Here is a 12,560-nt window from a genome sequence, read left to right as displayed (position 1 = left end):
TCTTTCTTAAACCTCTGTTTTTCTTTTATTCCTAGTCTGTTTTACATAGTTTTGAATGATGACTATATGCTCTGTAAAGTGACCTTGGGTGTCTTGAAAGGCGCCTCTAAATTAAATGTATTATTATTATTATTATTATTCAGAATGCATTGGTTTACATTTCGTTCTTTGGAGCACAGATATTTTTTATTTATTTTCAGTTTTTGAGGAGGTGCTTCAAAGATGCTAATTTTTCTGCAATAATCCAAAATCCAATGGATAAACCCGTTGGCTTTTTGTCAAGGGAAACCAGGGCGACGCTCACTTCCGGGTTGGGCAACATACGTCAGCCCTCCACCACGCTATACTGTAAAAACACATGTTCAAGTTGAATGATAATGCATGAATTTATTCTTTATTCTGCCATAGAATTTATTTAAGGGGGGGCATACAAGTCTTTTGGCCATAGTGGATCCAGATCTGTTCCGGAGCATTTCAGCACCCCGGGCAACAGCGCAGGGTTGCCAGGTCCTGCAAAAAACGTCCCGCCCACATACCGTTCAAAATCCACCCAAAATGTCCTAGAAGCAGCCCAAATAAAAAGGATATTCAACCTTGGCCAACGTTTTGAAAGTAATAATAATTGAGGGAATATCTGCAGCGAAATGCATTGTGTGTGTGTGTGTGTGTGTGTGTGTGTGTGTGTGTGTGTGTGCTAGTTTAGCGAAAGCAGCGTCCTTAGCAACCTGACGTCATTGAAACATGCGAGCGAGCCGATAAAATCTTCCTAATAACTATAAAACTAAAGATCATACGTAATCACTGACTAAAGATTATGCAAGTAAAAAGTATATTTCTCGCTAGAAATGTTATTAGAAACAAGTTCAACGGTGATTCGGTCCTAAAATAGGCCTATTGCATTTCCCATTCGATTAATAAAGAAACCAATCCCGAGATATCCCCGGACCCATGCAAGTGAACGGAGCGTTCCACGGCATTGAGAAGACCCGTGTAATAAAGACCCATAATATTTCTGTTTATGGCATAGATTTCTCCTCAGATTAGGCTAATTTATGATAATGATAAAATAAAAGTAAAAACGCTCGATCAAAGGCCCGGCCCGAGGATAGTGATAACCCATTATTATACGGTATGACTTCTCGATGTCACGTCCGCTCGCGACACTGGACTTGCGAGGCATCGACGCGGACTTCCATTCACATAGCCAAAAACAAGACAATAGATCTATGGTTAGATCAAAACATCAAGACATACAATTCTAAAAAGATCAGATTAAGCAGCTACCCTTTTTTCTTTCGCGGTTTGCCTGAGCAGCGCACCTGCATTTAATAGCCTCTATCTGTGAATTGTCACAATTTCTCAGAATCAAAGGTGAAAGTAGAAACGGGTGGCCTAAAGCTGTCATATCGTTCACAATTTTTAACAATAAATGTACTGTACGGAGCTCCTTAAGGGACATTAGGGAGAACGCTCCCGCACAGAACCTTAGTTTGGAAGTCGTGCTGGTGACACGACAAATACTTCCAATTGAAATACATGGGTTTGGAATTTGTGCTTGTAAACACGAAAAATTTGAAAATACGTGATCCTGAACACGTTTCAATAGATTAAATAACGTGACAGTGTCACGTCTTTTCGTGAGACCGGGTTGCTTATTCTGTCCTTGGGAAACGAAAAGAACGACAATCCGTCCACTGTTGGAGCAGTTTATCATTGCACATTTACGAGGCATTTTTCTTTAAAACTATCTTTATTTTTCGAAAAATAGACAATGACAGATGAAATGATATTGAGCGGGACATTGACTGTATTATTTAAGGTTGTCATACCGTATCATGTATATATGTATATTCACGGATACATGGGGCCTATTTTCTACGGACATTAAGGGATGTTTTAACAGAATACGATTTTTCTAAGATGTGTGACCGTTTGTGTATGCTTTCAAGACTACATCACAGGATGAGCTGAGTCTGGGAGTGGGACCACTCTATGAACTGGTCCACAACGTGGAATCTAGTCCCCCACAGCAGGAGGTGAGAAAACACACTTTTCCTCTTGAGAAAAAGGTCCTTGTGAAAGCGATCACTGTATTGAAATGGCTTGAAAAGTCATGTAATACTTTCCAGGTTTCCTTAAAGGACCGATGCTAATGTAATTTGAACTAGTCACCACTCGTAGAGAATTCAGTCCTGAGAAAAGGCAAATGCGTGCAGTGGTACACATGTCCAGGGATCACACAGGAAGAGATTAAAAAAGTTACTACAACATTTGTAAAATAAGGCATCTTTTTTACAGATCAATGCATATATATTAAGGATTGCAATTCAAATATGTTTCATTCTGAAATTAGAAATTGCATTGAGTCAACATATAATTTAACACCATATTTTTCAGCTTTGGTTTTGATTTAAATCGATTTGGGAGCCCTATACTGCGTTTACTCATCTCTCCCCAACAGAACATTTGAAACACCATCTATAACACAATTCAGCAAAGCCCCCTTATGGACCCTCCCTCCTAACAGAAGACCTCCAGAGCTGCCGCTGGCTCAAGGTGGTCCCTGTTGCAGAAGACGTCTAAATATACAAAGCCAAATGCGATTGCAGTTTCATAAAACCAAATGCTTAAGATTTGTGTGTACAGATCATTAAACAGATTTGTATTTTCTAACTATTCTCTATACAGATTGTTGATAAGACTAGCATTTGGGAAACATCACCAACAAATAACATCGGTGAGTATTCAAACTGTCAAATACCGGCTGACAAACATGCTTAAATTGCCTAAATGCTTAAAACAATGAACATTTTAAGCATCAAGTTGACTTTATACACAATTATTCATGACATTGCCAGTTTTTCCCAGATTCAGACTTGGTTTAAAGGTGCCATGACATGCTATTTTATGGATGCTTTAATATAGGTATTAGTGGGCCACTAAGACAGTATTCAAAGACGTTCCCGAAATTCAGCCGTGGTGCAGAGTTACAGCCACTCCGAGCCAGTCGCACATTGAGCTTCCCCCAAATGCGCTGTTGGGTGTCTGGCTCTATATCTAAATAATATCATATACATAGATATCTATATCATATAATATATATTATCACGAGTTATGAATCTCAAACGACCACGTTGGGTTCTCCGACGTTCCTGGTTCTTCCACGTCCACATCAATCTGAAGTCGACATGGAGGAGAAAGGGCTTTGTTGGCGGGCAGCGCTTAGGCACCTCCGCCTCCTGCAGCGGCGAGGCGGTGGTCCCTCGGCAGCGGTCCCTCGGCAGCGGGAAGCGGGGCTCAAGCGAGAGACATTCGCGGTCAACAAACCCTTTCTCCTCCATGTCGTGGTTCATGTTCTTGAGGGAGTCATAGCCAAAGTTCCTTTCCCCCAATTCATTCTCAACCATGGCTGAGATAACCCCCACTACAGCCTCGTTGTGGAAATACAAGAGACGTCAAAGAACCGGCAAGAAACACTTGCGTTACAGTGTGCGTATTCACACACACACACGCACACACACACACACACATGTGGCGCTTGCACGGTCGTGTCTCATTGGCGGGCCAAATTCTCTGGGCGGGCCAGGGAGAGTAAGGGGAGGAGCTTAGATGCCATGTGACGACACATGAAACCACATTCCAAATCAGCACGCTTGAGCCTCCGTTTTTTCAAAGGCGAGCAGAACACCTAGTGCTCGTTTTACACCGAACGCAAGTTTTAGCCACTGGGGGACCATAGGCAGGCTAGGGGAACTCATATTTATGTTAGAAAACCTCAAAAAATTTAGATTTTCATGCCATGGCACCTTTAAATCCAAACACATCATCTTCTGTCCAGAAGGTGGCGTTAGCATCTTCCATTGACTTGCAGAGATACAGTAGCCTAGCTCCTGTTCATGTTAGGGAAAATTGCTTAAATCGAATGCCTCTCGCACACTCCCCTTCTGGATGCACAGTGAAGAATTTGGAATAAAGCAACATGTCTGAATCTGGGTAAAACAGTCAGAGGCCCACTTACAGATATCTCTGTATCCCTTTAAGCTTGTTGAACCATTTGCAGCCTGATGATAATTGTTGGAATAAATTGGGAGAGATCCGGGAAACAAATATTTTTGAACAAAGGATTTTTACCATTTGGTTTCAGAATGTTGAAAAAAAGATTAAATGAAGAGGTCATTTAATTAAATTAAGGAACCCAAGAACCTGTCTCGGCCAACCAAAACCCAGGATCTCTGAGCAGCTCCTCACCAGACCACCTTAAGAAACCCATCCCCAGAGTAAAATACTAATTACAAATGAGCAAGCACACAAAAGCCTTTAAAACAAAAAAACTAATTAACACTGTTTGATATATTAACAAATCAACCAACATACTGCCATACTGGATCCTTCATTCATAAAGTCTTGTTCTCTTCGGTCGCCACAGAAGTGAAATGATAATCATTTAGCTGTTGATTCTATTCATTCATTCATTTGGGAGAGAAACATACGCAGGGTCAAAAGGCCAGGCCCAAATTTCGAAACCAGTGTCACCTGTGGTTGAATACATTTAAGGAGAACTTACCGTTAGCTTGACCGGCCTTGTTTACCTGGGAAAAAAATAGAAAAGGCGTGACTTTGTGTCATTTAGAACACACCGCAAACTAACCGCTAGGCTGATGTCAAAATCAAACCTGTATGGACACCCGCTGATGTTATAGTAATCAGGGGCGCTGCCAGGAATTTTGGGCCCTATGAAAGATTCTAATTTTGGCCCCCCCCCCCAACATCTATCGACTGTTTTGGTAAACATGGCCCAGCATCACAATAGCACTTCAGTTAGACTTTTCATTGCCCCTTCATGGACTATGGGTTTGTGTGACTTTAAATAAGGGTATGAACTTACTTATTAAACGTATTTCATTCAGTTAGTGACATCATGTAATTCAAGTAATAAACGAAGTATTTATAGCCTACTGTCTTTTAGGCAGCAGTCTTATACATATTGTCCAATAGCTGCTTAAACACAATTTTACAACAATGTCCTTCTCTCATGCTAAAATTGGACTTGACCCAGTTTGGTTTCAACACATCAACTTTTCAGCAAATCCAAACACACTGTTTTCCACACAACACAAATACCTATGGAAATCCAATGGAATTTTGTGTTGAAAAGAAAGCTGTGTGTACAGATTCATAAAGACAGAAATGTGATTGTTATGCTAAAATTGTCTGTAAGCAGCTTGAAACTGTACTACAATTGTCAGTTTGATTATTGGTTGCCCATTCATGTAGTTAGTGATAGGCTACATGAGCTGAGTATTGTGTTTTATTTTGAAAATTGACCGGATGCTCTATGGCTTTTACTTTTTCTCTTCCTGCCCTGCTCGATCTGCTCTGTTGAAATTGACGCGGTTCAGCAACGGCTTGCGGCAAAAATAGAAATGCTACGGAATGATAGCGCTGCGGCACGGCGAGCTGCTCCTGGGACGTTGCTGAGACGTTCCGCAGCCGCGCCCGGTGGAAATGGTCTCATTGATTAGAGTAGAACCTATCTGCTGCGCTGCGGTGACCGCGGCCAAGACGTGCCGCAGCAGTAACGTTGCCGTAACGCGTCCGGTGGAATCAAGCCTTTACGATGGGTGGAGGATAGTAAACAGGGGTATTCAACAATATGTAGTGATTCAGCTGCAGCTTTCATTTCAATAAAATAAGGAAAATCCAAGACCTGACCTCAGCCAGCCCAGCCGCTCTGTACACCTGCTGCCAGTGCCAGCATCTCACATTTCGGATCCTGTTCGATTCAACGCATCGCGCGTTGCGGCCGAACCATTTCGCAAGAGCTCAGGGGGAAGGGGAAATGACAATATGTTAAAGAACTAACGAAAACGTTATGGAAATCGACAGTTGTGAGTTTAATAAGTTTATTTCCAATTACCATTTCTTTGTAATGAGACATTTAAAAAAAAAAAAAAAAGGCAAGAATATGAATATTATATTATTAATTGCCATCCGCAGGCCGTGGGCCGTGCTGCGTTGGGCTGGGCCGTTAGAATCAGTACCACTTTTCCCCGCCATGCAGCGCCCCTGATAGTAATAGTAATAGTTAGCCTCTCGCAGCCTCTCCACGGTAAACCTGTTCATAAGTTCAAATGCAAAGTTCATACTCCTCCGCTGTAACTAGCTAGGTTGAAACTTAAATTGTAGTAATTTAAGATGCATCATAACTACCTCAACGTAACCTCTTTTAGTGACGTTAACATCATTATCTCGACTAGTCTCTATAGAACGATATCAAGGCAAAGAAAAAAGCGCAACTGTCGTCAGCGCTTGCCGATGGGACCCGGGATTGTTGCTCTCCACACGGACAGTTTATCTGCATGCAACCACAGCATGCACGAACTTGATTGGTCAAGATTACTCAGACTACAAACAGAGACCAGAATGCTTCAAATACCACAATCTTCATTTGGACACATTTGTTTTCAGAGATTATATTCTCTGTGAGGGAAGTGGTGCTCCATTTGAAGGGTTAAATACCGTAAGGGTTATTTAGATCAGGTTAAGCCACATAATCAGTAAGCCAATTGAGACAAACGGACCAGTCATCCAAACCCCTCTGTATGCCAGAATACATATTAGAGAAGAATATGGTTTGTTTGTTGCACATCACTTATCTGGAAAATAGAAAGAATAGTGGGATTTTTTAGGTAATTTATAATATGCAACTTCATTTACAAAAGGGAAAAATATTTACTTACCGGTGAGATAATAAATACAATCTTCAATTCTTTCTGCAATAACAAAATGATACGTTTTTTAAACTAGCTTGTAATAGTAAGTTTAAAAATATGCAACCTGTCGCAACTAGTGTCAGTCTGATCATAAATGCAGGTGTAAAGTATACACCGAATAGTATGTTGTAACCAGATCATTTAAAACTAAAATTGAATCTCTCTCCAGTTGCAGGTGATTACAATAATCTGAACGTAAATGATGTTGTCACTTAAAGGGGCTATGACATGCCACCAGGTATACTGTAATTAACCGTTACAAGCAATTTTGCCTCTTAAGACATCACAGGTGGGCGTGTCCACCTAGATGTGTGACGGATAGATGAGGAACGATTTCTACAGTCTACTGGGTATGCTGGTAGACTGAGCTATCCAGCACACATCTGGGTGGACACGCCCACCTGTGATGTCATAATAGACAGACTTTCAAAACGGCTTGTAACGGCTAATCACACCACACTTGGTGGTATTTCATGGGACCTTTGGTATTTCCCTGAGTCAAGCTGCTGACACAGACAGTGGCTTATTACTTCATTTCAAAATGTTTCTTCTTTTAAAACGTCATGTCAACCATAGGAAGAAGGAGGTAACACCCCATCCGGGGAAGATGTAATCTATAGGTTATATCTTAAATAGTGGTTTACGTTCAGACAAATTTTTGAAATTGTGTAATCCTTATCCAAGATTCTGCGGGCCTACTTCTGGGGGGAGACGACAGTACTTGGGCCAAAAACAAGAAAATGTGTGGGACTTGACTGTTCTTTTTTTTACTTCCACAACAAACAATCCCATATGGCTTATTGTCTTGACACTCACCTCTGAGGATATACGTTATCATCGCAAGCAGAATACCAAAGCAGCTCCCAAGGAGAACACCATAACCAAAGGCAACACAATGGGGAGGGTGCAGTGTGGGCTTTGGGATTGGCTCTTTAGATGGATTGAGAACGAGAGAGAGACAGATAAGAGAAGCAGAGTCAAAAAGCGTTTTCACCCGCAAATGAGATCAAGTTGAGGTCTCAGAAAGCGCTTACATTTCATGTGAAAGCTACTCATTGTAGTGGCTAAATGCGGACACAGTAGTTTCTAACTGAGCCGCCGCTCCCTATACGCAGAGTACGCAGATTGCGTAGGGCACCAAGTACCTGGGGGGGCACCAAAAATTAAGGTTTGTAAAAAAAATGAATTATTACATTATTGGGTTAGGGTTAGGGTTCTGTTGGGTAGCTGCTACAAAAGTCCATGCATGGAAACGGACATTTAGGGGAACTAAATGAGTGGGCGTAGCCAAAACACTGATCCCCTTTCCAAGAAGTCAAAGTATGAGTGCCTTGAGTTCCTCAAAGTGCTTGGAGAACTTGTGATCGTTCCTCCCTCAAACTGTTTCAGTTTAACTTCTGTTTTCTGAAGAGCCATCCATCTCCCCACTTGACACATCTCAGTTACGTTATTTTTTTATTCTTGTCCAAAATGAATACTGCGATCCAATTTAGAAATACCTAGAACTCTGAATCTGAAATGGGGCGGACTTACCGCGAACACACTCGACATTTAGAGTTTCGCTGGTGGACTCCAGCGCTGTGGCGGTGTTGCAGGTGAAGCTGACCACTTGGTCTGCTCGCATGGAGGCCAGGAGGAAGGCAGTATTTGCACGGAACCCCTCGAACAGGATCGTGGCGAGAGGCGTGGAGCTCCAGGTGAAGTTCACGGAAGGGTTCGGCGAGGAGCACAGGAGTGTCACCGTGCAGCTGCCGTCCTCCGACCAGCCGTGGTGCTTGGTGACCCGAGGCTGCGCGAGGCGTTCTGCACGCAGAGGGAACATGCCGTTTACCGGAACGTTTTCGACTGAGATTTTGCTCCTGAACCTCCACATCCGTCTAAAAATACAACTAAACTGTCCCGAATGCAGCAGTTTTTTGTAACTCATGTAACTATGAGATCGTTTGTTAACGGTCATGTGTATCTGTCTTTTCACTGAGAACAATTTCCCCAAGGGGACAATACATTTCTAACTAACTTTAGCTTTTATCCAACAGGCATTTAGGACCAGACCAGTTAGGCCCGGTGTCCACATAGCATTTTCTTCTGGCAGAAAAGTTTGCTTATCATAAAGTTCTGCAAAGACTGATAGGGCAAGAACAAGAATCTCCTCCATTTTCTTGATCACGAGGATGACGAGTCCCGCCATATCTTATATACCATTGGTTGCCTGAAAATCCACGACAGTGACGACAGCAGCGCCTTTCTGCAACGTTGAGATATGGGAGCGGCTAAGATAGGCACTGAGAGTGGCCGCACAGATAAGGCGGAGCGCTCTGAAAGAAGACGCTGGGTGCAGGGTATCTTTTTTAGGCTTCCACATACGCCCTGTCCTCATAGGGAACAGTTAAAAACGACATTGGGTTCAAACCCAGTACCTGTTGGCAGCCCAAACCACTACAATTGTGAATACGGTGAAGTAAAGTAAAGCCACTCTTACGTTCAACTCTGAGGAAAAACTTGCGGCTGATTTCTTCATCTCCTTGGAAACCAACTTCCAAAACGTACTTCATGGCATCCTTTTTTATCAGATTTTTGATCGTCAGGTCACCTGGTATCAAAAGAGCGGGAAAACAAAATCAAACAGAACATCAAGGTGATGGATGAGGAGACACGCCTGTTATAATGAATGCAATTTATTTCCTTTGTGATTTTTTTATAGTGTAAGCAATTTGGTGGACGCCTTTATGAAAAGTTTTTCAAAATACGTTTCACTGTCTGTGCATATATTCTTGATCGGAATCAAATCCGTAACATTAAGAGGGTCAAGCCATGCGCTACCATTTGAGATATACTGTACACACACACACACACACACCTGACGAGATGTCGAGGTTGAGCCTTCCCCTGTACTGCCAGAAATGGTTGGTGTTGGTTATCCCGCCTTGGTAGGTCGCGATCCATGTGTCGTTGGACAGGATGAGCCATTTGATGGAGGAAATGTTCCGCTGGGTCACATCTAGGGCAGGGGACAGGGTCACGCTTTCTCCAAGGAAGCCGAGGACCTGCTGGTTCGATCCCACCACTAGAAGAACAAGCCACAAGCCCATCGGTTTCTGTAGCTCTTTACCTGCTCGCAAGTCAAGTCCCTGGACACAGTTTTTCGAAATACATTGATGAAACCCGTCATCTTCAGCGGTGACCTGGCCAAGTGGGCGGCACGGCGTAGGGTAAAATACATGCAGCTTATACGTTCGGCAAAACTCCATTTGGGTGGAATGAATTGAATTGAAGTAAAAGGACAAGCACCCCAAGATGTAAAAAATAGAAAAAAAATAATAATAGAACAGCCCGCTCTAGGGGCTGATATTTTAAATTAATAATAATCTCAATTCCTGTGGTAATTATTTAGTTCCTTGATAATCTGAATGTCTCCAGTGCTTTGGATGGAAGTCTTTATTAATGTGTAAGTGAAGCCTCCGCTCCGAAGGAAAAGTGTGTTCTAAGGAGGGGGGGGGGGGGGGGGGGTGCCACTCGCAGTGGTGTTATACTATAGCTGTGTTCGAAATCGTTCCCTATCATATCACCTATGGATGTAGTGCACTAAATAGGGTGCACGCCATTTTGTAGGGTGTTCGAATTCTCAGTGGTCCACTATATAGTGGACTTAAAATAGGGTACATACGATGTTCCCTACACGTTACTCCCGTATACCACAATTCAATGCGGTTATATTTTTCCAGGGGAGAAGAAGAAGCTGAATAACCGCGAAAATGAATACATTTATGATGGAGTCTCCGGCTTGTGTTTAGAAATGTCATCAATTTATTTGGGATTTAGCATAGAATATTTAACATTGAAAATTAATTAAAAAAATGTAACAAGGAAATGTAACATTCAACATCAATACAACCTCCAGCCCGGTTAGATGATGTCCATGATCACGTCACACAAATACCAGGCGCATTTACTGACGCAAATGACGTTTAGAAATGTTCAGCGTAGTGTCCGAATTCTCGTTCCCTATTCCCTATATAGTGCACTATATCATGTACACTATATAGGAAATAGGGAACGAGTGTATAGGGAACGATTTCGAACACAGCTTATGTCTGAGAAGCTAAGCCCTCAATCATCGGTTTACCCGAATCATAACCACTTATTTTCATAACAGTAACAATAGATATTGGGTATGTAATAAAAAGGTACATGATTAATAATTTGCCCATCAGACAGAATTGTACACAACACCCTTAAATTCGATTTAATTTGATTGAACAATATTCAGCCTTAACGTGGACCATGACTAGAACATGAACAGAATCCTTCAATTTGAGTTCAAATAACAAACTTACCTCGGAGCAGTTGGAAAAAGAGAAGTGGAAGCCACATAGCTGGAGGGTGAACTGACAAATGAAATGAGTCTTCTCTTCCTTTATTCATAAACGCCCAACGACAAGCCAATGTTCAGAATGTGAACCGTTATTAGTTAATGCACATCAAATAATTTGTCTATTCTGAAAAAAGTAGTTTATATATACATCTCTACAGTTAAGGGTTAGGGTTCATTGATGCTTCCCTTTGCACGTTAAACGTTAAAAAAGAGACTTGTGTCAAATAGACATTCTGTTCTTATCTGACCAACAGGATGTCAGTGACCTCATCCCGTCATGCATTCATATCAGCAGTGTAGCATCATGCGTCTTCTACATGAAAGCCAAGAAGGCCACAATCTGGCCCTAGAATGGCGCGGTAAAAGTGCAAAACCGCACGGAAACCGTACGGAAACCGTACGGATTCCGTACGGTTTGGCAAGAATTCCGTACGGTTTTGAATGACTAATAGCCGCGGCTATTAGTCATTCACTCCGGCTATTAGTTATTCACTCCGGCTTTCAGGTATGCAGAACGAGCCCCTCCCTCTTCTTTGCTTGACCACTAAGTTTGAAGGCTGTCTAACCAATCAGAGCTGCAGTGCCTCCATGTTTCGCTGTAACATAAAGCTGTGTTGTCTTTACTAGTTTCACTACAATGTAATGACATCCATTAGCTAGTGGAAAATACATTTGTGTCTAGTACAGTGATATATTTGTATATGTTAGGCTATATATTGAGATGGCAGTGTGCGAAATACTCGACAATATTCGGGGATGTCCTCATCCCCAGATTGTTCTCGATATGTAGTAGCCAGCATTTATTCACAAATACGTTCTATTTTTTTGACAAGCGGAGCCGACAGTCCTGTGCAAGTATGCAAATTAGCCATGTGCGCCAAACAGAAGATACGCAATGAACTGATTGTTGCTCATTGTTGTGGATATGTAGGCTGGTTAGTTGTGGTTGTGTGGTCTCAGTGAAACAGCCTTGCCTTGGAGTTGGAGTGATTGTGTGAATGCGAGAGAGCGCACCTGCCGTGGTGATGTTGGGCTTGTTGTGGGCTTATATGTGATCAATGATGTATCTGTCTGATCGTATTAGCTGTAGATGGATGGTTAAATAATGTCACAAGATCGGGCATACTGCAGGCTCTCATTTGCAAATGCACTGCTTGTGTGCCCGTCTCCGATATGCTATATACCTGGCATTTATTCAGTTCATGTTCTTCTGAGTGCGCAAGAACGGTGCCAATTATTGTCGTGTTTGCATTGTAATGCACAACTTTGCCCCTCCCTGTTATAAAATAACGTGCATCCCAACAACTTTAGCCAATGCAGGCTCCTATTGCTTTACCAGTGTGTTTAAAGTGTGTGTGTGTGTGTGTGTGTGTGTGTGTGTGTGTGTGTGTGTGTGTGTGTGTGTGTGTGTGTGT

General features: G+C 42.2%; 2 protein-coding genes across 5 annotated transcripts in view; both read right to left on the bottom strand.

The window, feature by feature from the left end:
- Positions 1-11,310, bottom strand: part of LOC132475411 (CD48 antigen-like) — a 37,306-nt gene extending 25,996 nt beyond the window's left edge. Inside the window, exon 1 of the mRNA XM_060076526.1 lies at positions 11,164-11,310. The gene's annotated coding sequence lies outside the window, so the exon portion shown is untranslated. The remainder of the gene's footprint in view (positions 1-11,163) is intronic.
- LOC132475413 (SLAM family member 9-like) lies at positions 4,330-11,251 on the bottom strand. Of its 4 annotated transcripts, XM_060076532.1 has the most exons (8): positions 11,108-11,251; positions 9,631-9,837; positions 9,253-9,363; positions 8,307-8,576; positions 7,590-7,703; positions 6,741-6,773; positions 4,565-4,589; positions 4,330-4,457 (listed from the first exon to the last, which is right to left on the bottom strand). In XM_060076532.1, the coding sequence occupies exons 1-7, from the start codon at positions 11,193-11,195 to the stop codon at positions 4,567-4,569; spliced, it is 846 nt and encodes a 281-aa protein (XP_059932515.1). In that variant the 5' UTR covers positions 11,196-11,251; the 3' UTR covers positions 4,330-4,457; positions 4,565-4,566. The 4 variants fall into 4 exon arrangements, with proteins under 4 accessions (XP_059932515.1, XP_059932511.1, XP_059932513.1 ...); XM_060076528.1 differs by lacking the exon at positions 11,108-11,251 and having other exon boundaries at positions 9,631-9,968; XM_060076530.1 differs by lacking the exons at positions 6,741-6,773; positions 11,108-11,251 and having other exon boundaries at positions 9,631-9,968.
- Positions 11,311-12,560: the final 1,250 nt, after the last annotated feature.

The sequence above is a fragment of the Gadus macrocephalus genome, chromosome 17, assembly GCF_031168955.1.
Source record: "Gadus macrocephalus chromosome 17, ASM3116895v1".
NCBI lineage: Eukaryota > Metazoa > Chordata > Actinopteri > Gadiformes > Gadidae > Gadus > Gadus macrocephalus.
This window is presented reverse-complemented; position numbering and strand designations above follow the sequence as displayed.